Here is a 25,701-nt window from a genome sequence, read left to right as displayed (position 1 = left end):
CCAAAAAATTGTTTGCGCTACAAAAGCGTGATTAAAATAGCTTGTTGGAGTGGTTTACATGGCACAAAATGTATCTTGTAAAACTCGTAAGGAGAACTCTTTTGTCACTAGTTTTATCTCTTTGCTCACACAGGGAGACTTCCTAACCCTTAAATTTTTTTTTTTAATACAGAGTGCTGCACTTTCTTTATTTCGGTTTTTTCCTTCGTGCCACGTGGATAAAAAATTCCCGGCGGGAACCCAAGTAACAATGCCACATAATATTTGATATTAGCAAAATATTAACATCAATGATATGAGGTTTACAGACAGGCGAGGCTTCTGATATGTCGAGCGCCATCAGCACAACTGCGGCGTCGCAGTCCACCTCTCTGCAGCGTCTTTGCCATGTCGAGAAGGTCTTTGTTTTTTCCCCGCCCTTTCGTCAAAGCCCCCTGAATTTTTTGTTTTCTCAGGCGGGCGCCAGAGTGACTGAATCTTGGGCTCCTTTGCAGAAGATCGTGCACGCAGTGGATTTGGCGGGAAACGTGATGGACGAGCTTGCAAGCGGAGCTGGCCCGCGGACCGAAGTTGTGGCGGCCCAATGCCAAGAGTTCATGCAGTCTGTCAAGGTATCTTCAGAATCTAAATTTTTATCCTAATCAATCATTAATTACATCAAAATGATAGAGAGTAATCATGTATGTTGGCAAACACAAACTCTAGTAAATAGTTATAAATATGGAAATACATGTATGAGTGAGTGTTTGTGCGTGTGTTTGTGTGTATATGTGGGACTTTGTTTAGGTTAAAGCCCATCATTTTGAGCTTTGATTCATTACATGAAGAAGACAGCCAAAATGGAATCTCCAGTAGAGATTTTCCACTTTTATGGCCTCTAGTGGCATGAGGCACATCTATGAGGTCGCCATACAGAGTGGTTCGGGAGAGAGACAGGCCATTGTGAGCCCTATATGACATTTCACATGGTTTGCTTGCGTGAAAAGATGATGTCTCATGCATCACCACGAGGCATCATACACTGGCAAAGGAGCAGCTAGAATGGGCTTATTACCAGCGAGCAATGCATCTGAACCATTGTTTCACATGTCCCGCAGATGATTTTGACTTTGACACTATAATTATAGTAGAGCTATGTATACACATGAAAACCCAATTTGAGATCATAGAATTTGGCAAGCTGTGATCACAGCAACCACAGACCTCCCCATTACACCAATGCTGTCTTTCCTTTTTTCCTTCAAGATGTTGAGCAATCTAGGAATTAATGATGGTTATGGTGCAAAGAAACGTAGATGATCAGATTTGAAGATGTGTGCAAATCAAATGACTAAGGAGCATGTGAGTTGCACACATGCGGAGAAGAGACCTTGCAATGACAAAATTTTTACAGTTGAGGCTGATGGTTCACCTGTGGTGTTGGAGGCTGTGCAAAAGTCTTCTTGTCAGCAGCTCTAGGAATAGTCACTATGAGAAGACATCTGCTGATTAAGCTCACCAATCTGCTGATTAAACAGTCACTATGAGGGAACGACTGCTGATTAAGCTCACCAATCTGGTGGATGCAGGATGGAAACTCCACACCAATTTGAAGCTGTTCACAAGGCTTATAAGAAAAGCCTCCCCTTCAAATGACAGATGAAAAGTCTAAAAGGATACAAGCCTTGATCTACATTAGAGGCCGTGGTGGCAGTGGTTGGAGGAGGCACAATGCAAATGTCAACATTCAGGTTGATGTAATTTATGAGTGGGTAAAGTTCGTCACACGAAAATTTCAGCATTGTCTCCCTTCATGTTGTTTGCGGAAGTTCAATGGTGACAGCATTTCAAGGAGTCACGCATTGATGATGAGACTAAGGAGCTTAATTACTATATTGTGACACACATGAGAGATTGACAAAAGGAAAAAATGTACTCTATTATTTTTGGCCATGAGCCTTACATCAATAAATAGGCTTCTAAAATAGCCCGCCTTTTTCTCTACTTTACATGCACGACCGTCCTAGGTCTATTTTTGCCTTGCCTTGAGTATCAAATAACTCTATAAATATTTGTTCTATTACTAGTTCTAGCCTATCCTTACACCTTGAGCTTTGCATTTAACCTTAGTAAAGCCAACAAACCTCCCCTTAAAACGAAGAGGTGCTTCAAGAATTACAAATGATTGATTGGTTGCACTACCTTCTAAACTGCTAGGGGCTTACAAAGCGTGATTTTCCTTGCCCAAATACATGATACCACAATAAGGTGGAGGCTGAAGGAAATTTTGTAACATGCGGAAGCTTTGGGGGAGATCGGTAACTTCAATGCTCAGAAAACAGCACACTTGTTGTGACGAAATTAACGCACAAAACTGAATATAGATGTGCAGAAAAATAGAGAGAGAGAGAGAGAGAGAGAGAGAGAGAGAGAGAGAGAGAGAGAGAGGGGGAGGGAGGGAGGGAGGGAGGGAGGGAGAAGAGGACATAGTATTTGGTCCCGAATACCCTCTGTAGGCCCCACGAATGGTGTATTTGCTCAAAGGAAGGCACCACGAATGGTGTATTTGCTTTTATTAGAATGATGCAAAAAACTGAAATAAAAGACTGACTGAACCTTCTTGGTTGAGATGGATCTCTGCCCTTGACCTTCAATCCTTCACCCCTTTTGCATTAGCTTGTTCTTGGCTGTCCTAGCCCTTGGTTCAGCTTTAGCACTTGGTGAATTATGAGATAAATGAACTGATTTGTGGCTTTGGTATTTATACCCTTCAGGACATCCAGTCGGTTGGTTCTACAACAGTCGGCTGTCCTTAAAATGCTCCACGACTAGAAAATACATAATTAAATGCTAAAAAATGCTGCGCATGACTAAAATAAATGCTGGCCACCACGCACCTCAGATTTGGCTGCTGGACAGCGTGTGTGGGCTGCCCGACACGTGGTCTACAGTCCCCTAGGGGCTGTGTAACCAGTCGGCCACCTGTCCAGGAGCCCTAGGGCTGTCTACAGCCCCTCCATGGCCATCCCATGGCTGGTGGGTTAAAACCCTCAAGTTGTTTGTTCACCGAAGTCAGGACGAAACGGGCACGCCGAGCGGCCTGTTCCGTGACCACGTCCTCCATGCTGCCGCTGTCAAACAAGACGACTCCTCTCTGGCCACCTATGTAGCCAAAGGTCTTGAGCAATTCGTTGCTCTCATACTCTTGGTCATGGGCGCCCTTTTGCTTATCTTCGAGCTCCTGACTAGTGATTGCTCCAACTGAAGCATTGGGATTTGAAGAACTAGGGGCAGCCCCCACTGGGGTCTGTGTGGGAGCTAGGCTCACTACGGAAGTTGTGGAAGCTGAGGCGGCGGTCTTTGGAGTGGTAGTCTTCTTAGGACATTCCTGAGAAATGTGGCCTTTTGTATGACAAAACAAACACCTACTCTCCTTGTACTGAGAAATCTCCTCAGCACTCAACTTGCCACCCGTCTTGCCTGCCTTCGCTTTCTGGTCTGGAGTAAGCTTGGACGCATTGTTTGAGTTCTTGAAGCCAGAGGCTCCAGTGCTCTGTCCTGGGGAAGACCCTGTGTGGTTCTGGCCTTTTTCCCCCCTGAGGCAGTAGTCTTGGGAGTAGCCGGCTGGGAAGTCTTGGGCTTGCCACCATTATGCTTCATTTCAGCACTCTACGCAAGCAAGAGTGCGTCTTCGAAGGTGGCTGGCCTAAACATACGCACCTTTGACTCGTCCCGGACTGGGCTCACATGGGACCAGTTTTCCATCCCAGGTCCTGCACCTTTTGTACAGATATGTCTACGTGGCATCCAAGTGCGGGATGCACGTGACAAATTTGCCACCTAATGCTCGATATCTTGCTTTACCTCAGTCCTTACTAGAAACTCTACACGTACATACCAATGGCAAAGAGTCCTCGGGATGTGTGATTACCTTAGTCGTATAATCTTCGAGTCGTACCGAGTTTTTGGGTCCAACACTTTTTAGAGATTTCCAAGACTTTCCATGCTTTTGGATGATGTCAGCAATAGGGCCAAGCGGTCAACATCATATGGACAATGCGGTAGATGTCTAATAGTTCTACAACAACAGGATGATATCAACTTTATGGTTGTAGGATGACGTCAACACCGTAGGGCAACATGTGAATGTTCATATAGTTGTACAACGGGTAGGAGGTGACGTCTTGTGTGTCAGAATGCACAGCAGAAATGAAGACAACTTGTCATGTGCACACACATGTACATGCTAATCTCAGGGCTAATCTTGGAGGCGACATGATAAAGACTCATTAGAACCAGATATTTTGGAGCATTGAAGTGCAAGTTTAGGCAAGGGATGGACTAGAGTGGACACTCGGCTGCATGGAAAACAAGATATGGTTGTGTCGGCTGCATTAGGTAGGTCGGTGTAATATGCGGAAGCTTCGGAGAAGGATCGGTACTTCAAAACTCAGAAATCAGCACTCTTTTCGCGATGGAATTAACGCACAAACTGAAAGGAGATGTGCAGAAAATAGAGAGAGAAGGGGGAGATGGAGAGGACACAGTATTGGGTCCCAATTACCCTCTGTAGGGCCCCCACCACGGATGGTGTATTTGCTTTATTAGAATGATGTAAATCTGAAAACAAATACAGGAAACTTGACCTTTTCTTGGCTGGAAAATCTGCCCTTGACCTTCAGAAGTCCACCCCTTTGCTTGGCAATCTCCTTGGCTTGACTGGCCCTTGATTGGCTTGAGCACTTGGTGAAAAACTGAGATGAATGATGGGATTATGGCCTCCACTATTTATACTCCTCCTCAGGAGCAGTCGGCCAGCTGAAAAACAGGCTATGTCCCACGTCTGGTGGAAATTCAGCAATAAATGCTGAATTAAATCTCAAAAAATACTGCCTTTTTTTCCTAACAGGCTGAAAGTGATGCACCTGCTTTTGATTGGCTGGACACCACTTTTGTCCACACCACTTTTGTCCACAATCCCAAGGCTGTGCAGCTTGTATGGGCTGCCCCATACATGCCCTACAGCCATCTAAAGGCTGTATGCTCCTGAAAATAGCCTTATCTTTGCCCTAGGGCTGTCCCACAGCCCTTCCATGGCTGGTGGGTCCAGCCTGGCCCTTCTTGGCCCTCATGGGGATGGTTTCACACCATTCCCATGCCCATACTAAGCTCCGGGGTAGCCCTATGGGCTGGCCCCTTGTCCTAAACATAATCTACTCAGTGATCTGGCATCCGGTACCATACCAGATACACAGAACCACTGACATCATTCTAGAGGGAGACTCACAGGGCGGACTGGCACTGTTTCATGTGCAGGACAGTGCACACCTGACCTTAGACTCCTGTGCAAGACAATGCACACCTGACCTCGGACATGGCTGACTCGTCCTGGACTGGGCTCACATGGGACCAGTTCACCATCCCAGGTCCTGCACCTTCTGTACAGAAATGTCTATGTGGCATCCAAGTGCGGGATGCACGTGACATTCACATCCCCTTCTGCTTAACTTGACGGAAGCTGCATAGCCTCCAAATAATCCGTCAATAATGCCGGATAGTTTTCGAAAAATTCTTTGTCGAGCCATACCGCTTCATGAGTTCCTCGATCCTAAAACTTGGTGAGGAACTGTCGTAGTCTTCGGCCTGAGCCATGCTTGAAACGGTGCAGAAGGATCTGTTCTGGAACCATTACTTCTGCTTCATCAACAATGTCTGGTTCCGCTTCGTCTTTGACCTCTGAAGGGGGTGGACCTGTATATGGCTTTAACCAACTGACATGAAATACATCGTGCATAGTCCAACTCGGAGGTAGCTTTAACTGCATAGACATCTCATTAATCCTTTTCCGGATGGGAAATGGCCCGAAGCTCGTGAAAGACAACTTTGGGCATCGCTTGCCCACCTGCTTCAATATTTGCTTCATAATCCGAAGATACACCCAATCCCCTTCCGAAAACTTCATGTCCCTTCGGTCACTGTCCCGAAGAAAAATCTTTTGGAACTTTTCATGGAGGACCGAGTACTTCTCGGAAGCACTGGCTACCGTCTGGGATGTCTGGATGTAAATCATCACACACTGTGCGCCTTTTCTGACTGCTCGCTTAGCCTGCAAGTGGCTTATAAGCGGAAAGTTTGGAATACCTGGCTCACACTTAATGGTCACCGGGGTGTTCGACACATTCCGATTGATTTGAAACGTGTGCTTGTCCCACTTGACATCAGGAAGAAACTTGTGAAACCATTGGATACCCAAAATTATGTCTGCTCCTACAAGAGGGGCAACCATAAAGTCACGCACAAACTCTATGCCCTGAATCACTAACTTAGCACCTAGAGCTTCATACTTGACGCTCGTTGTCATACCTGTGCTAAAACCCTCCACCTGTTTGTCCACCGGAGTCAGCTCGAAACGGGCACGCCTAGCGGCCTGTTCCGTGACCACATCCTCCGTGCTGCCGCTGTCAAACAAGACAACGACTCTCTGGCCACCTATGTAGCCAAAGGACTTGAGCAATTCGTTGCGCTCATACTCCTGGTCATGGGCGCCCTTCTGCTTATCTTTGAGCTCCCGGCTAATAATTGCTCCAACTGAAGCACCGGGGGTTGAAGAACTAGGGTAGCCGCTGGGGTCTGTGTGGGAGCTGTGCTCACCACGGAAGCTGTGGAGGCGGCGACGGCCTTTGGAGGCTTCTTCGGACAATCCCGAGAAGTATGTCCTTTTGTGTGACAAAAGAAACATCTACCCTCCTTGTACTGAGAAAGCTCCTCAGCACTTAACTTGCCACCTGTCTTGCCTACCTCCGCTTTCTAGTCTGGAGTAAGCTTAGACGCATTGTTCGAGTTCTTGGAGCCAGAGGCTCCCGGGCTCTGTCCTGGGGAAGACCCCGTCTGGTTCTGGCTTTTGCCTCCCGAGGTGTTAGCCCTAGGAGAAGCCGGCTGGGAAGTCTTGGGCTTGCCACCATTGTGTTTCATTTCTGCACTCTGTGCAAGCGAGAGTGCGTCCTCAAAGGTGGCTGGCCTAAACATACGCACCTCCCATTGGATTTGCGTTTCCAAGCCATACAAAAACTGCCCTTTCTTGTCCGTATCAGATAAGCCCAATTGCAGACACAAGGTCGAAATTTTATTGGCAAACTGAAGGACTGGTTGCGCGTTCTGATGCGCTCCCCTGAACTCGTCTTCGAGTCGCTCAAGGTAGTGGGGCGGTAGAAACCGCTGCTTAAGGTCGCGGACGAATTCGTCCCACCCATAAACTGCCATACCTGCTCTGGTGTGGGCATGAGCCCACTGAGTCCACCAAGGAATGGCCTCACCTTCCAAGTACCAACTAGCTAAGATCACTTTGTCAGTATCTGTTTTCCTAACTGCGGCAAAGTAAGCTTCAAATTGATGCAACCATGAATAAAGAGTTGTGGGATCGAGTTTACCATTATACTTACTGAAATTCATTTTCTCGGGAAAATGAATCGAGGGCGCCGCTGGTGTCAATCTGGCGTCCAAAGCTCTGAGGTAACTCTCGTGTTCCACGCGTCGCATGGCGTCGTCTTCTCGTTGTCGAATCTCCAATGCACGCATCTGCAACTCAAGCAAGGAGCTTGGCTGCGGCTGTGACCCCGCAAGAGGGTCCCTGTGACGAGGATCTGGTATCTGGGATACGGAAGGAGAGGGAGGAGGAGATGGAAAACGCGACGTTGGAGAGCGACAACGCTCCTCCAAAGCCAAGATCCGCGCCTTCTGCTCATCCAACTTGGCTGTCTGGTCTGCGATTGCTCGCATCATCTGCTGGAACATGTCTGTGACACTCAAGCCTGGTGCCCTAGTTGGGCTGCCTGGTGCACTCTGGTCCCATGGTTCTGGTTCTCTCTCGTCGCCGAAGCTCGCCATAGCGGGAAAATGCAATTCCTTTCTGGAACGCAATCTGACCATCCACTATCTGTGTGGGAGACTTCCGGAGGCTAAAAACCAACCGTCCTTCGAGGGACAGGAGTCACACCGAAAGGGGTAGTCCACCGGCGTCTAAAAACCAACCACACGAGCGAAAAAATTTTCTGGTTTTCTTTGCTGAATCTTTGTCCTTGAAGTAGGCTCTAATACCGCTGTAATATGCGGAAGCTTCGGAGAAGGATCCGTACTTCAAAACTCAGAAATCAGCACTCTTTTCGCGACGGAATTAACGCACAAAGTGAAAGGAGACGTGCAGAAAATAGAGAGAGAAGGGCGAGATGGAGAGGACAAAGTATTGGGTCCCAATTACCCTCTGTAGGGCCCCCACCACGGATGGTGTATTTGCTTTATTAGAATGATGTAAATCTGAAAACAAATACAGGAAACTTGACCTTTTCTTGGCTGGAAAATCCTGCCCTTGACCTTCAGAAGTCCACCCCTTTGCTTGGCAATCTCCTTGGCCTGACTGGCCCTTGATTGGCTTGAGCACTTGGTGAAAAACTGAGATGAATGATGGGATTATGGCCTCCACTATTTATACTCCTCCTTTGGAGCGGTCGGCCAGCTGACAAACAGGCTATGTCCCACGACTGGTGGAAATTCAGCAATAAATGCTGAATTAAATCTCAAAAAATACTGCCTTTTTTTCCTAACAGGCTGAAAGTGATGCGCCTGCTTCTGATTGGCTGGACACCACTTTTGTCCACAATCCCAAGGCTGGGCAGCTTGTATGGGCTGCCCCATACATGCCCTACAGCCATCTAAAGGCTGTATGCTCCTGAAAATAGCCTTATCTTTGCCCTAGGGCTGTCCCACAGCCCTTCCATGGCTGGTGGGTCCAGCCTGGCCCTTCTTGGCCCTCATGGGGATGGTTTCACACCATTCCCATGCCCATACTAAGCTCCGGGGTAGCCCTATGGGCTGGCCCCTTGTCCTAAACATAATCTACTCAGTGATCTGGCATCCGGTACCATACCAGATACACAGAACCACTGACATCATTCTAGAGGGAGACTCACAGGGCGGACTGGCACTGTTTCATGTGCAGGACAGTGCACACCTGACCTTAGACTCCTGTGCAAGACAATGCACACCTGACCTCGGACATGGCTGACTCGTCCCGGGGACTGGGCTCACATTGGACTAGTTCACCATCCCAGGTCCTGCACCTTCTGTACAGAAATGTCTACGTGGCATCCAAGTGCGGGATGCACGTGACAGTCGGGATCTGCATTATTGATGTTTGTGTCCAGGCGGCGCAAGACAGATGAAAGAGAGAGAGAAGCTGTGTAACTCTGCTATATACACCAAAGAAAATCTCGGAAAATACACAATGTGGAGTGTGGGGGGAAAGGGGCCATTTTATATGGCCCCAGGCTGTTGGTTGACCAGCCCATAAACAGCCGACAGCAGCCCTGACTGCTCATGACCAGCAAAAAGGTAAGTCGGCCAGAGAATACATATAGTCGGCTAGCACTGAGGGACAGGTTGGGTAGCACCAGAGCAGCTGGGCAGCACCTAAAGGCAGCCGACAGTCCAAACACACCTCCAAAAAATAGGAAAAAATACACGGAGAGAGAGGAAAAATGGGAAGACACTAAAACGGGCGGGCACAACCACAACAGAGGCCCTGACAGTGTGTACAGACAAGAGATGACTGCTAACACCCCCTCTCAGCTCGTGGATGTGGAACCAACCCTAGTGAGCTGGAGTGCTGTCGAAGCATAGCCTGAGGTAGAGACTTCGTGAAGAGGTCTGCCACATTGTCCTCCGTCGAACGATAAGGAAGCAAGATGTGTCATGTGCATAAGCAATGCCATGGACCTCAAGGCTAAATCCAGCAGGGGCAAACAGATAAAGACCATGAACCAGTAGAAGATAGGTGGAACCAGAATGATCAGAGCTTCAGGTGTATCATTTGAAGTGGACGTGGAGCAGGACAAGTGGGATCATGGAAGGCGGATCCAGGTAAGTGCAGTAGGCTGGCTGCAGAAGTGAGTCGGCTGCAGGACAGGAGGCCCATAACAGGGTCGGCTGAACCAGCAGATAAGGGGGCAGCAGCATGCGCAGGAGGATGTCCAGTCGGCTGGCTTAAAAAAGGCATTAATGAAGTATGAACTGGCCGACCAGCAGTCGGCCAGTTCCCCATGTAGTCCAAGGGGCTATAAATAGCCCCTCTTGCTCAAGGTTTCATTCATTCAAACCCACTAGGGGTTGGGATCACTAGAGGTCCCATAGGGGACATGTTTTGGTGTTTTGCCACCTTTTCAAGAAGGCAGCCAAGGGCTGCAAGATATGTACCTTTTTGTACCATAGTATATACTGAATTTCCAGCACTTCTCTCTCTCTCTCTCTCTACTCTCTCTCTACCTGCGTTTTTGCATCAGATGGTGCGTTTTTGCATCTGACGACCAAGACGGTGTTCAGAGTCAGGGCAGGAATGAATTGTGGACTAGAGGAAGACCAGATGCATAGATCTTCATCAGAGACAGAGTGGTTTGGAGAACAGACTGGATTTTCAGAGAAAAAGGTTTGCCAGGGATGGAAGATGACAGAGGGACTTCGGGACAGGATTGGGATGATGACAGTCATCCAAGAGCAGGTTGGATTCCCGTCATCAAGTTTAGCAGAGGGGGATGTCATGTGCATAAGCAATGCCATGGACCTTCTCAAGGCTAAATCCAGAAGGGGCAAACAGATAAAGACCATGAACCAGTAGAAGATAGGTAGAACCAGAATGATCAGAGCTTCAGGTGTATCATCTGAAGTGGACGTGGAGCAGGACAAGTGGGATCATGGAAGGTAGCAGACAGCTGAAGCGCAGGAGCCAGGTAAGTGGAGTAGGCTGGCTGCAGAAGTGAGTCGGCTGCAGGACAGGAGGTGTCGGCTACCCATAACAGGGTCGGCTGAACCAGCAGATAAGGGGGCAGCAGCATGCGCAGGAGGATATCCAGTCGGTTGGCTTAAAGAAGGCATTAATGAAGTATGAACTGGCCGACCAGCAGTCGGCCAGTTCCCCATGTAGTGCAAGGGGCTATAAATAGCCCCTCTTGCTCAAGGTTTCATTCATTCAAACCCACTAGGGGCTGGGATCACTAGAGGTCCCATAGGGGACAGGTTTTGGTGTTTTACCACCTTTTCAAGAAGGCAGCCAAGGGCTGCAAGATATGTACCTTTTTGTACCATAGTATATACTGAATTTCCAGCACTTCTCTCTCTCTCTCTCTCTCTCTCTCTCTCTCTCTACTCTCTCTCTACCTGCGTTTTTGCATCAGATGGTGCGTTTTTGCATCAGAAGGTTTCCAAGAGTGTTTAGGGCTGAAAGAAGACTACCCAGAGCTTCCGCGTGTTACAAGATGTCACCAACTAAGATCTTCTCACGAACAAAGTGATATTGTACCTCTATGTGCTTGGTTCGGGCATGGAAGTTTGGGTTCCGAGCAATAGCGATACAACTCTAGTTATCGCAAATTCTCCCATAATTTTTTGGCTCGCTGAAGCTCCCGCCCCTCCCTGCGCTACCTGCACACCTACGCCCCCCGCCTACCTGCCTGCTCGCCCCCTCGCGCCCCCCCCCCCCCTTGCCCCCCTCGCCTGCCCTCGCTACTGCGCCCCCCTCGTTGTTCTGCCCGCCGCCCCTCCTCTCCTTCGCGCCCCCCCTTCTTTTCGCGCCCGCCTCCCCTCTGCAGCGCCCTGACCCCCCCCTCCGCCAGCTCTTTCTCCCCCCCACCCCTCTTGCGCGCAGCTCCCCCCCCCCCCCCCCCCCTAGGGCTTCTCCTTCGCCACCTCGCCCCCCCCTCCCTTTTCTTGCCGATTTCCGCCCCTAGGGGGGTTTTCCCTTTTTTTCTCCGGCCTTCATCTTCCGCCTCTCTGTGTGTAGCTCGGTTCTTGCAGGATCTCCGCCTTCGCCTCGCCTTCGCCATAGCTTCAGACTCTGATGGCTCCTCCGGCCCCGCCTCAGAGGGACTCCCCCGCAGCCCCCTCGCCCGCCCCCCTGAGGACACCCCATCAGGCTTTCTCTTTCGCCAGAAGAGGAAGCGAGCCTCACCGCAGAGGTGGAACGCCTCCAGGCTCATTCCACCATCTGCCGTATAGTTGGCACTCGCCCCAGCAGAGGGGAGATCGGGGATCTTCTCCAGGCCCGCCTTCTTGCAGATGTGGGCAAGATCCTGGACGTACAGCTACTGGGCCGTGGACATTACCAGATCGAGTTCGAGACCGCCCAGAGCGTGGCCAAGGTCCTAGCCATGAGTCCCCTTGACATCAGGGGTGCTCGGACTTTCTTCAGACCTTGGCAGCATGGCTTTGACCCAGCACCGGCCGAGCAGGGAGAGCGCCTTTTCCATGTTACAGTTTGTTTCCCTGGACTCCGTCGGGAGTATCTTCCGCTCCTCTCTAGGCTAGGAGCATTGGTGGGCTCGGTACTAGAGACTGGCCCCACAGCAGCTTCAGTGGTGGCCAGAGCAGCTGGGCTACCTTCGGTCAGAGTTTTGGTGTCTGACATCTCCTCTCTTCCTAAGGTCATTCAGCTACCTAGGATAGGGGGGGGGGGGGTGGATTGATCAGAGAGTGGAGTTCTCGGGGCTCCCGAACCAGTGCTCCATTTGCAGGCAGGTCGGCCATCTGGCCAAGGCCTGCCCTCGCAGGAGACCCCGATCCTCACCACAGCAGCAGGCCCCCGATGGCCCGCCCACAGGTGCGGCTCGACAGGCAGCCTCCGGGACACCTGCTCAGGCCACAGAGACCTCGGAGTGGCAGCCTGGACAGGGGCGCCGTCGAGGGAGACAGCCACAACAGCACGCCCAGAGACTGCTGCAGCAGCAGCCACAGTCTCAGCATCACTGGGTTCCCGTGAGGAACAGCTTTGCTCCCCTTAAGGAGGAGACCCCTGCGACGACTGAGGACTAGGAGATGCCAGCACCCCCTCCTCCACCCCCCCCCACCCCCGTCCCCCCCCCACCGCCTCGCTTCCATCTTCGCCTCCTCCCGTCCTCGCTCTGGTTTCGGCAGCGACTCCCCCTCGCCCCCCCCTCCTCCCCCCCCGCCCGCCTCACCTCCCCGGGAGGCCCTGGCAGTCCCCTGGCGTTCACCTGCAGTCCGGACTCCGGAGGGCACTGAGCACCGACCTCGCTCGAGCACCACAGAGGAGACTTACCATGCCGATTCGGGCTTCACGGATATCATCTATCCGCAGTCGGCTGAGTCGCCTCGGCACTAGACAGCGCTCGGAGGCTTTTGATTACGCCTTCACACGGCTTTTTGGAGCAGAGGGCCCCCATGAGCCAGCACCCATCAGAGTTCATGTAGTGATTCCTCCGGCCCGCGGGGAGGAGGCACTTGATTCAGCGGTGGCCTTCTCGTTCCCTCTATGTGGCCCATGCGACCGGGAGTGGACTCTAGAGCTCGCTCTTAGCACTTTGAAGACTCAAGCAGTTGAGTTTTCTCATCATGTGAGCGATCTGGAGGTGACAGATGTGATAGGCCGACTATGGGAGTTGGCTCATTTTTTCTTGGATCCCGGGAGTGTGGATGCCTTAGGGATTCGTCATTTGGTCGTTCGCATAGTGGCAGACTTAGCACGCGACCTTGGATATATATGTATACACGAGGTTGCTCTGTCTGAACGGGAGGCAGTCGCCATGGGACACAGCCACTGGCGCCTGATCCGTGATTCTTGCAGTAGACCGGGTGGGCAGATTCGCAGCCGCTCGGATGGGGACTATTCTCCATCCAAGCCGCTTGCGAAGGCCCGCCGTACGGCTGAGACAGCATCCACCTCAGCAGGTCATCCATGAGGATCATCTCATGGAATGTGCAGGGCCTTGGCGGAGCACATTATATACGCTATCGTGGTTGCTTGAGGCAGGAGCTTCAGAGATGCCTGGTTGGTGGTAGCATTGATATTTTGATGATGCAGGAGCACCACTTGGGTGAGAGTAGGATCCGGAGATATGGTTCGGTGATGCGTGGTAGATGGGACACCTTTTGGTCTGCAGGGTTTGGTTCTTTGGGTGGACAGGGAGGAGTATGCATGGTCATTGCAGATGTATGGTGGCAGGCCATTGTGGATCGAGGGATCATTGTGCCTGGTAGAGCACAGTATGTCATTCTGAGAATGCATGATGAGCTAGTGGGCGTGCTCAACGTCTATGCGCCCAACCATGCTAGTGCCAGAGCAGAGTTCTGGACCCAGGTTACGGATGCATTGCCAGAGGCCGCACATTGGTGTGTCGGGGGTGACTTCAACATGCTTGAGGACCCGGCTGAAAGGGTGGGAGGCAGTCATGTTACAGTGCACGGCACGGAGCCTGCAGCTTGGGAGCGATTTTGCATGTCACTGAGGATCACTGATGCATGGCAGCATGGGGCCTTCTCCCGCTCTCAGGACAGTCTTAGTTTCTCTCGGTCGGATCGCCGAGAGACAGGGAGGGACTAATCTATCACGGATTGATCGCTTTTATGTGGGCGACTGGTTAGGGGAGCGAGGGGGCTCCGTTGGCATTCTCGCTGGCACCTCATTTTCATATCATGCGCCAGTTATTTTGACGCTTGAGGAGAGGACACGGGAGCCTAGCTTGCAGTTGAGGATCCCAGAGAGGGTACTTACAGATCCTAGTCTCGCAGAGGACATTGAGAGGATCTGGCATGATAGTCAGTGCTCTGACCAGGATGCAGCAGGCCAGTGTGCCTAGGGACTCGTGGAGCTTAGCTCTTTTCTGCACGTTGCAGCTTTGACACGGTTGGGAGAGATTCGCGAGCGAGAGCAGCGGCTGAGATGCAGCCTTGCTTCGCTTCAGCGCCTTCAGGAGCAGCAGCCTGCATGTGAATGGGTGGCGTCCCAGCTGAGCCAGGCACGCCAAGAGGTTAGAGAGGCAGAGGAGCAGAGACATGAGTTTTACTATCGTCGCCAGGCCTCTCAGTGGACGCAGCTTGGGGATAGAGTGACTGGGGAGTTTTTTGAGATTATTGGACCCCGCCATGCTCGAGCAGGAGTCCGTCAGCTTGGGAGGCCGGACGGGTCTGTAGCTATTGAGCCCGGGGAGATGAGAGCCATTGCCACTGGGTTCTATAGAGACCTGCTTTCAGCGGAGCCAGCCACTGAGGCTCGGGATGCTTGCAGACAGACGGTGTGGGCCCAGGTACAAAGGAGGGTCACAGATCGTATGCGTACAGTCCTTGGTGCGCCTCTTTCAGAGGTTGAGCTTGCTGAGGCCTTGAGGGTCCTGCCGCGCCATAGTTGCCCAGGGGAGGACGGGCTGACGCCTGCCTTTTTTATGCGCTATTGGGACCTTTTGGGGCCAGGCCTCCGCACGGGCTTTCAGTATGTTTTGGACACTGGGGTGATGCCACAGAGCTTTTCAGAGGGCTTGATCTTTCTCATCCCCAAGGGGGAGGGAGTATCAGATATGATATTCGGCATTGGAGACCTATTACGATCCTCAATACTGTCTACAAGGTCTTAGCAAAGGCCTTGAGTTTGAGGATCGAGCCCTTCCTGGGGGAGTTGATTCATGCTACCCAGACAGGATTCGTCAAGGAGCGTAGTATCCTTGACAACATTTTCACCTTCTGGGAGGCGACGGCCCGAGCTAGATTTCTTGGTGAGGACTTGGTCGTGATGCTTCTCGATTTTGAGAAGGCATACGATAGAGTCAATTGGGGTTTCTTAGAGGGCACTATGCTTCGCCTGGGCTTTGAGCCAGGTTGGATTAGAGGGGTGGCGGCTCTGTATTCCACAGCTCGCAGCCAGGTGTTGATTGCAGGAGGACGGGGGCCGAGTTTTGAGCTGACCAGATCAGTCCGTCAGGGGTGTCCCCTCGCCCCTTTTCTTTTTCTCTTCTTTGCGGAGGCTATGAGCATGTATTTGACGGCAGAGGAGGTTGGTTTGAGAGGACTCCAGCTCCCAGTTCGGGGGGAGGACCTGCTCGATGCTGAGTTTGCAGACGACACGGGCTTATTTTTGCATGGCCAGGAGGCCAATCTTCTTCGGGCAGAGCAGTTGCTCCAGGTTTTTAGTGCAGCTTCAGGAGCATTGATCAATTGGCGCAAGACAGTGGCCTTTTGGATCAGTAGCGCTCCCACTTCGGCATGGAGCCCGGACCCCGGCTTTAGATGGATTCCTCCTGGCACAGCAGTGCGGTATTTGGGATGCCAGATTGGACTAGATTTGTCACCTGAGCAGCAGATTGCCCCGCTTCTTCTGAGCATTCGGAAGAAGCTTTTGTATTGGAGTACAGCTCGACTATCCTTGGCTGGGAGGGTGGTGGTGGCAAATCAGGTGCTGTTAGCGACCATGTGGTACATTACGTCTTGTTGGATCTTCTCGAGCTCTTGCATCAGCCAGGTACAGAGGCTGATCAGGAACTTTCTTTGGTCTGGGCGGGACGGTCAGCCAGCTCGAGCAAAGGTTGCATGGGCAGTTATTACACTTCCGTAGGGAGGCTTGGGCATTATAGATCCAGTCGATCAGAGTAGAGCCTTATTGGGGAAGCTTATTGTTCGGGGGCTGCTTCCAGGCGTTGAGCCTTGGAAAGAGCTTCTCTTGCAGCGGCTACAGGCTCGGGCTCCCCCTGCAGGGGGCACTTGGGCACCAGAGATTCGATGGATCTTCATAGAGATGAGGAGGACAGGCCTCAGTAGAGGATGGGAGGACAGATTTGCTTTGAGCATTCTGAGAGCTTGGGAGCTGCTGAGACCGGGGCTCTCTTAGCGACCTCCTTCTTGTGTTGAGGAGCGGGCCAGACAGCCGCTCATCTGGAGCCCAGCGGTTCACACAGAGTAGGGTCATATGCTGGGTTCTCGGCCTCGTCTAGCCTGGGGACCTTTGGCGGGCAGGCCCAGCACGTAGCTTTGGAGACTAGAGGCCTTCTGCAGTCTACTAGAGGAGATCCAGGTGGAGGGGGGGTTGATTATGAGGGATGACATTCAGGAGGCACTCACAGAGGAGTGGTTCACGCCTATCGAGCTAGTGGCCCCACGGTGGATGGGAGCCTTTACACAGTTGGAGATCGTGATTGCTGTCAGAGCTTGCACTGAGGATGGCAGATGCCTCTACTATGAGATTCAGGATGAGGGCAGACTTCAGAGAGTGGATGTGGAGTCGCCTTTGGTTGCAAAGTGCACCTTTCAGAGGATACGGATAGTGGCCGTTGCTTCTCGGAAGTGGCATATTGACCCAGACCCTGTTGATGTGCTCCCGGATTGGCGCATATGGGCATATGCAGCGCGCCCCTTGGCCCGGCTACAGTGGGACCCTGGTGAGTACGAGTGGCACGATCCTTATGCATCCCTTGAGGCCACAGAGATTACCTTTTTTTAGTTTACTGTTCGGTTGGGACGGCATATTTTGACCGCGAGGAGGATGGTCTCTCCAGCTGCAGCGGGGCAGTGGCGGCTACAGGGACTCTCACAGGAGTTTCTGGAGGATTTTTGGGCCCGGCTCTGGGCTAGTCGACAGGCCCGCAGGATCTCGACTTTCCAGTGGCTGGTCGCCCACAGGGGCTCAGCAGTTGGCACCTGGCTTGTCTACAGCGGTCTTTCGGCGGCCTGCGTTCGATGCGGCCACCCTATGGAGACACAAAGACATTGCCTTTGGGACTGCCCTCAGGCGCAGCTGATTTGGCTGCGGATGCTGCGTATTCTGGCCCCCCTCTCTCTAGAGGGTCTGTATACGTGGGGTGCCGCTGCTTGGTCGACTTCGTCAGGGCCTGCTATGGGCTATGAGACGGAGCAGGACAGCCAGGCCATCAGATTCATTAGGGGCCAGCGTCGCCTTGTTCCTTCACCGGATTTCTCATCCGCCAGCTGGACACAGGAGAGGGATCTACGATGGGAGCTCCTCAGCAGCATCACCATCTGGTTCACCTGGAAGGCCCGGTGTTTCAGGGCCTTTGAGGGGAGACTGGAGCCACCAGCAGAGACTGTTCGGGGGATCTGGCAGGAGTTGATCCACACCTTGCGGGGACAGTACGACCGCATTCGGGGCGACTCGGATGAGGCGATCTTGCGGCGCCAGGCCTTTCACACCACCTGGCGCAGCGGCCCCTTCTATACCCTTCACGCGGGGTCCCCCCGCTGGCACTACAGGCCACCTGTTTGGCTTTTCCCCCCTCCTATTGTATGATATAGCCATTCAGTTCTTTGTACTGATACTTGTACGTTTCAGCACCTAGGGAGAGTCTCCCTGGCTACCCTGCTGTTTTCTCTGCTCTGTTTTTTCTTGTGATCAGGAGAGAATCTTTTGTAGCCCTACGGGCGTTTTTTTTATAACTAATGAAAGGATCTTCTCTCTCGAAAAAAAAAAACTCTAGTTATCGCATTGGATGACCGTGGGCTCCTTCTGTGGAAACCCAATCTCGCCAAGCAACCTCCGCAGCCACACAACCTCGCAAACTGCACCACAAGCAGCCCGGTACTCTGCCTCTGTAGACTACAAGGCAATAGTTGGATGCCTCTTGCTGCTCCATGAAACAGTTCCTGAGTCGAGGGTAAAACTGTAGCCTGATGTAGATCTCCTCGTGTCTGGATCTCCTCCCCAATCTGAGTCACTCCAACCTTGGAGTCGAACTCGGTCCTTCGTTTCACCTCCAGTGGCGTAGAAGAGTCCAAGATCCTTCGTACCCTGCAGACACTGCAAGATCCGTAATCTTGCGTCCCAGTGAGACTTCAACGGCGTCTGCATAAACGAGCTCAACAGTCCCACAGGAAAGCTCAAGTCCAATCTGGTGTTCAGCAACTAGATCAATGAACCAACGAGCTTCCGGTACAGAGAGGCATCAACTGGCTCACAAAGATCACTGACGGTAAGCTTCGTGTTCGGGTCTTGCAGTTCTCCATCCCAAAGGCCTCAAGCAACTCATGGACATACAGCTGCTGAGAGACAATGAACCCCCTCTGGGTTTGCCAGATCTCCAATCCCAGAAGAAGTGGAGTAAGCCTAAATCGGTCATCTCGAACTCCTTTGACAAGGCAGCCTTCGTCATGACTGTCAGTGAGAATGAGGTCATCCACATAAAGGATGATCAATGTGACCATGCCGTGTTCTCGAAAGAGATACAAGTTAGGATCTGCAACTAATCTCTGAAATCCAGTCCATAGAAAGAAGGAATCAATCTTTTGATTCCAAACCCTGGGAGCCTGCTTAAGACGATACAAGGCCTTCCGCAACTTGTAAACCAGATCATGCATGTCACCGTTAAGGAACAGAGATTTCACATCCATCTGATATACGGGCCACCACTGAGAAGAAGCAAGGGAAAGAACGGTCCGAATCGTGGCTGTCGGTGCAAAGGTATCCTCATAGTTGATGCCAGGTCGTTGAGCATAACCCTTAGCAACAAGTCTGGCTTTATGTTTGTCCACGGACCCATCTGACGTATACTTGGTCTTAAAGACCCACTTGACACCAATGACAGACCGTTTCGACGGCCTCGGAACCAACTCCCAAGTTTTATTCTTCTCTATGGCATCCAGTTCCACGTGCATGGCTTTTCTCCAAGTATCTTGTGCAAGGGCTTCCTTGACGGAAGTGGGCTCTTTGTCCCGCATGATATGAGACATCAAAGCATAGTTTACTTGTAAAAGCTCTGCTGAATGACTTTTGTCTCGAACTCTATGCGATCTTCGAGGTCCGTCCTCTGTTGTCCATTCGGAGGGAAGCTCCGTAATACCTGACTCCCGAAGGGTGTCTAACAACCACCTGGGTACTCGAACACAATGCGGAGCCTCTTGCTGCTGCGGGGGCTCATCTCCAACCGCGGGCTCAACCTCCTCAACTGACTGAGGTTGTCCAAGTGGAACAATTGACTGCAGTTGGAACAATTGACTGGGAATCATCATCAGAATCATCTAGGTCTCCGAGAAGTGGCGGCTCATCAACAGTGGAAACTGGAACATGCTTATCAAAAACCACATCTTTGCTGACGATGACCTCGTTCCTCTTCGGATCATACAACCTGTATCCCTTGCAAAGAGAGTTATATTCCACAAAAACAAGCTTTTGGGACTTTGAGTCAAGCTTCCCCCTCTGCTTCTTTGGAATGTGAACATATGCATCACTCCCAAACACACGGAAATGGGAGACATCTGGTTTCTTGCCAAAATACGCCTCAAAGGGAGTCATGTTCGGTACTGAAGTCGTTGGAGAACGGTTGAGGATATGGATAGCCAAAGCCTCTCCCCGAAGTGGACGAGAAAGATCACGATGCTCCAGCATCGTTCTTGCCATCTCCACCACAGTCCTGTTCTTACGCTCAACTACTCCATTCTGTGAAGGCGAACCTGTATTGGCCAGCTCTCGCTTGATGCCATGTTCCGCACAAAACCGCACGAATGCATTGGAAGAAAACTCTCCTCCTTTGTTAGCCCTAAGAGTCTTTATTTGCAAGCCAGACTCTTTCTCCACCATCACATGCCACTCCTTGAACCAAGCAAAAGCTTAGTCCTTCTGTGAAAGAAAATAATGTGAGGATTACTATTATTACTTAGTATTTCATCCACTATCTGTGTATTTAAGACTGAAACTGAAAGTAGACTTGAACATAGATGTTTGATTGATTGATTGAAATTGTGATACAACAGGCTCCTTATATAGGAGTCCAAGAGTCACGAATGAAAAGACACATCCCATGACCAATAGTCATGACTCCAGGCGAAGAGACACATCCTTTGGACAAATAGCTGCAACCATTGGATGAAGAGTTGCAACCCTAGAGCGAAGGGGTGTGACCAGTCGTCGAAGGAGTGTGGCTCTTGATGAAGAGGTATGTCTCTTGAGTGAATAGTCGTGACCATCCAAGTGTGGGGGTCCTCTGTAATCATGTCACTTCAGTATCTGTAATCATAAGGAGACTGTATAATGAACTAAGTCACAATCGTGACATTCCCTCCCATTTAAAATAAAACCCTTGTGATTAAATGAGAGTCGGTCGTCTGCCAAAGAATTCTTGGGGGAGTTGAGGATATTGTTGCATTTCTTCATCTGTCTGCTAAGTAAAATCTGACTCATCCAAGTCCATCCACTTAACAAGAAATTCTGTAGTAATCTTCTTTCTTGTTTCTTTCTGACGAACATCAAGAATCTTCTCAGGAACAAGAATAATATGATCATCTTCAATGTGAGGAACGTAAGAAGATAACTCCGGGATAGATGAATCTCCTTGTATGTATTCCTTGAGCCAAGAGATGTGAAATATCGGATGAATTTTTCCCCAAGATGGTGGAAGATCCAACTTACAACTGACAACTGAAATCTTCTTTATAACTTTAAATGGACCATAGAAACGTGGTCGCAACTTCGGAAAGACTGACTTTACTGTCTTATATCGATGCGGTGCAACATAAAGCAAAACCAAGTCACCATCTTGAAACTCAGTATGCCTTCTGTGCTTATTCGCATACTTCTGATACTTCTGCTGAACATGAATCAGTCTGTCTCGAACTTGTACAAGAATATCTTGCATTTCTTGAATCAACTGATCTGCTAATGCCACCTTGTGTTGAAGAACAAAGTTTGTAGGCACAAGCGGAGTGTGACCATATGCTGCTTGAAAAGGAGTCATTCCAGTGACTGAATGTGGAGAATTATTATAAGCAAACTCCACAAGAGGCAAATATTCTTCCCAAGAAGCTAATCCTTTCCGAATATAATGCCTAAGCATTTCTTCCAAAATTTGATTTACTCTTTCTGTCTGTCCATCTGTCTGAGGATGATAAGCAGAACTGAACAAGAGATTTGTACCAAGAGATTTGAATAAGGAAGTCCAAAAATGTCCAGTAAACTTTGGATCTCTGTCAGAAACAATAGATCTTGGCAATCCATGGATTCTGAAAATATGCTGTACGAACAACGCTGCAAGATCTGGAGCAGAAACTGTCTTCTTGCAAGGAATAAAATGTGCCATTTTGGAAAACCGATCAACCACTACTAAAATTTGAGCATTGCCTTTCTGCGAACGCGGCAAAGTAGTGATGAAATCCATGCTTATACTTTCCCATCTTTCCTGAGGAACTGGCAAAGGCTGAAGCAATCCTTGAGGAAGTTGTCGTGAAGCTTTCATAATTTGACAAGAGTGATGTGATATGCAGCGGAAGTCTTTGTATTGGTTGATCCTGTCACACAATATGCTCACACCGTCTTCTGTATCTTGAGTTTCGTGAGTTTAGCAATCCACTTTAATTACTTCAAACTTTAAAGAGTTGAGAGAGAGATAGATGAGAACTGTACACCAGATGGGGTCCCGAATTATCCACTGAAGGGCCCCCTATCCCGATAACGAGATAGTATTTGCTTTATTACTTTAGAGAGAATGACTTTGGACTCTAGATAAGCCAAACGCAAGATCTCGGAGGATCGGAGAGCGGCTGATCTGTACACTGCTGTAGAAACACCTCAATGACTTGATCTCGAGCCTATGCACTCCTCCCAAGGGCATGAGGAAGGGCTGCACACCTGAGGCTCAAAGAAGAAGAAGGTGGATTGTTCTACACACTGTTAGAATGTTGAAAACACATATGAATGCTGAGTTACCTTCACCAGATGACTGCTGAATGTGTTGATGATGCAGAGAAGGCTGGACACTGATGCAAACAACTGTTTCAGGGCTGGAAACTGCTGTAGACTGTTGCTTCAGGGCTGGAATCTGCTGAGGACAGAAACGCAGGTGTCTGGAGTGCTGATGGACTGAAACGCAGGTGTCTTGGGGCTGCTGGACAGAAGCTGCAGGGTACTGAGGCTGCTGGACAGAAAACGCAGAGGTCTTCTGCTGCTGGACAGAAAAACGCAGGTGTCTGGGGGCTGCAAACTGGCGTTGAACTGAAGATGAACTGTGGACTGAATCAGGGCCTGAACTGAGTGCTGAATTCAGGGCTGAATGAGATTGAAGGCAAGCACCTAGGGCTGGGCTGAAGCTATGGATCTCAAGGGCTGGAGAAGAAAGCTTATGGGCACTAGGGCTGGATTAGTCTTAGGCTGAAAGCAAGAGAGAGGAGAGCTCTTAGCACAATGAAGACTGAATGAGCAAAAGAGGCTCTAGGCAAGCCTATTTATACTAACTGGAGGTTGGTCATTTAATAAAGTTAATATTTATAAATGCCCAATAATGCAAATAATGATAAATAAATACTAATAAATATGGAAAAAATACCAGATAAATCCCAGTAAATTCCCTAAGGCTTTGGGGATGTTCTAAATGATGCATAGGCATATGTATGCATATTATGCAAGATGCAGAGTGCTTTCTGATGCAAACCCTAAGGCTTCTACTGACTCTACATGCATGAATGATTCTCTCCAAGTGGGTTAAGGGACTTGACTGACTGACTGACCCACTAAGGCTGAGGAATGGCCTACGTAGCTCGTGCCTGACTTATCCTGGACTGAGGATGTACAATGGGGTCACGGCTTACGACAATTATCATCCTATTGGGTTCTAAAACTGTACAAATGCTGCACTTCTGATGATGAGCCATCTTGTCACCATGCACTTAGTGCAGAGTGCATGTGACATTCCCTCTTGATTAGCTTGGCGGCAGGTTCATGGCTTCCAAGTAGTCCGCCAATAACTGGGGGTACTCCTGGAAGAACTCCTCGTCGAGCCATACGGCTTCGTGGGTGCCTCGATCTCGAAATTTCGTATAGAACTGACGAATCCGTCGACCGGAACCATGCTTCCATCGATGAAGAAGGATCTGCTCAGGCTCAATAACTTCTGCCTCGTCTACCACGTCTGGCTGCTGTTCATCTGAAACATCAAACACTTCTGGACCAACATATGGTTTTAGCCAAGAAACATGGAAAACATCATGCATTGTCCAACTGGCAGGCAACTTTAACTTCATTGAGACATCACTTATCCTCTTAACTATTGGAAAAGGGCCAAAACTACGGAAAGAAAGCTTGGGACAACGTTTGCCCACTTGTTTCAATCTCTGCTTCATGATACGCAAATAGACCCAATCCCCTTCCTTGAAGTGGACATCTCGTCTAGATTTATTTGCCTGTCTGCTATATGCTTCCTGAGCTTTGGTCAAGCGGTCCTTGACTGACTCAATGATCTCGGAAAATGCTTCCGTGGTTTTATTAGCCTCTAAAGATGGAGACACCATTCTCGTCAAAAGAGAAGAAAAACGGCGACCAAAGGCTGCTTCATATGGAGTCCGTCCGACACTGGATGAATGCGTGTCATTCAAGATAGCTTGGACCAACAGAAGATAGTGCTCCCATTTGGACTGCTGGTCATGACAATATGACTTGAGGACATCAAAGGCCAACTGATTATAAATTTCTGTCTGGCCATCTGTCTGGGGATGGAATGCACTAGACAACTGCAACTTAGTTCCAAAGTTTTCAAATAATGCCCTCCAGAAATGCGAGGTAAACTTGGAATCTCTGTCTGATGTTATGGTGCTAGGCAAACCACAAATTGGATACCAATGCTTGAGAAACAGACGGGCTACGTCCTCGACTGTGGCCGTATGCTTGCATGGGATGAGCATGCAAAACTTAAAACACTGAGTGTTACGGGATCCAGTGGATGCTGGTAGAGGCCCTACAAAGTCCATAGATATGTCGATGAAAGGTCCGTCGGGGATAGGCAAAGGTTGAAGTAAACCTACCTTCTTTGTATGGGGAACCTTGACTTTTTGACAAATCTTACAGGCTTGTACATGTGCATATAGACATCACGCCTCATCTTTGGCCAATAAAAGGACCGTTCTAATTTCTCGAGGGTACTGTTGATACCCCTATGTCCTCCAACTAAGGAGTCATGGGCATCGTGGAGAAGAGCGGAACGTTTTTCCCGAGTAACACAGAGACGGTTCTTGTAGAACAACCAACCGTTCTGTACTGAATAGTGACCAGGCTCAGAAGTGAGGGCCAAACTATACTCAGTACCAAACTCAGGGGAGTCGACATATTGGTCTTTCATACTATCCAAGTCCTTCCCCGTGATTTCGAGAATGGTAGCTTCTTGGACTGCCTGGATGCTGGACTTTCGACTGAGAGCATCTGCTACTGGGTTATGCTTACTAGGGATGTATTCAATCATGCCTCCAAACTGTTGGAACATTTGACTCCACCTGGCCTGTCGATCACTCCACTGGGCACTTGGCATAGTCTGAAGCCACTTAAATGCTTGGTGGTCTGTTTTCACTGTGAAAGCCTGCCCATAAAGAAAAGGCTTCCAATGTTTGAGCGTTGTGATCACACCCAAAAGCTCTTTGTCATATACCGAATAATTCTTTTCGGCGACATCCAACTTTCTGCTGTAATATGCCACAGGTCTATTGTCCTGCTGGAGGACTGCACCTATGGCTACATTGCTGGCATCGGTGATGACCTCGAAAGGTTCGTCCCATGATGCTAACTTTAATACAGGTGCTTCTGAGGCAGCTTTCTGGAGTGCACGGAATGCATCAAGTGCCTTACCTGTAACTAAGACTTTCTGCTTGCGAGTCTTCACCCCCTTTAGCAAGTCGGTAAGAGGTGCTGCAAGGTTGGAAAACTGATGGACATGTGTGCTATAGGCCTGACAAAGACCTACGAATGAACGGATTTCTTGGGCGGTCTTAGGAATATCCCAATCTAAGATCTCCTGAACCTTTGATGGGTCCAGTCTAATCCCATTGGAACCAATGATGTAGCCTAGATACTGAACTTCCTTAACACCAAAGATAGACTTTTTGGCGTTTATGTAGAGCTGATTATCTCGCAAAAGTTGCAAGACTTTCTCCACATCTTTCTCATGCTGCTCCGCAGTGGCTGAGAAGACTAGTATG

General features: G+C 49.9%; 1 protein-coding gene across 1 annotated transcript in view; it reads left to right on the top strand.

Moving 5' to 3' along the window:
• Positions 1-245: 245 nt before the first annotated feature.
• LOC147637504 (mediator of RNA polymerase II transcription subunit 11) overlaps positions 246-25,701 on the top strand; it is a 43,338-nt gene continuing 17,882 nt past the window's right edge. The window contains exons 1-2 of the mRNA XM_086799284.1: positions 246-398; positions 495-611. Of these exons, the coding sequence (XP_086655410.1) occupies positions 327-398; positions 495-611 (189 nt within the window). The 5' untranslated portion in view covers positions 246-326. The remainder of the gene's footprint in view (positions 399-494; positions 612-25,701) is intronic.

This window comes from Cibotium barometz, chromosome 6 (genome assembly GCF_041138505.1).
Source record: "Cibotium barometz isolate CiBa-2024 chromosome 6, ASM4113850v1, whole genome shotgun sequence".
NCBI classification, from domain to species: Eukaryota; Viridiplantae; Streptophyta; class Polypodiopsida; order Cyatheales; family Cibotiaceae; genus Cibotium; species Cibotium barometz.
Note: the sequence above shows the minus strand (reverse complement) of the source record. Positions and strands in the feature narration are given on the sequence as shown.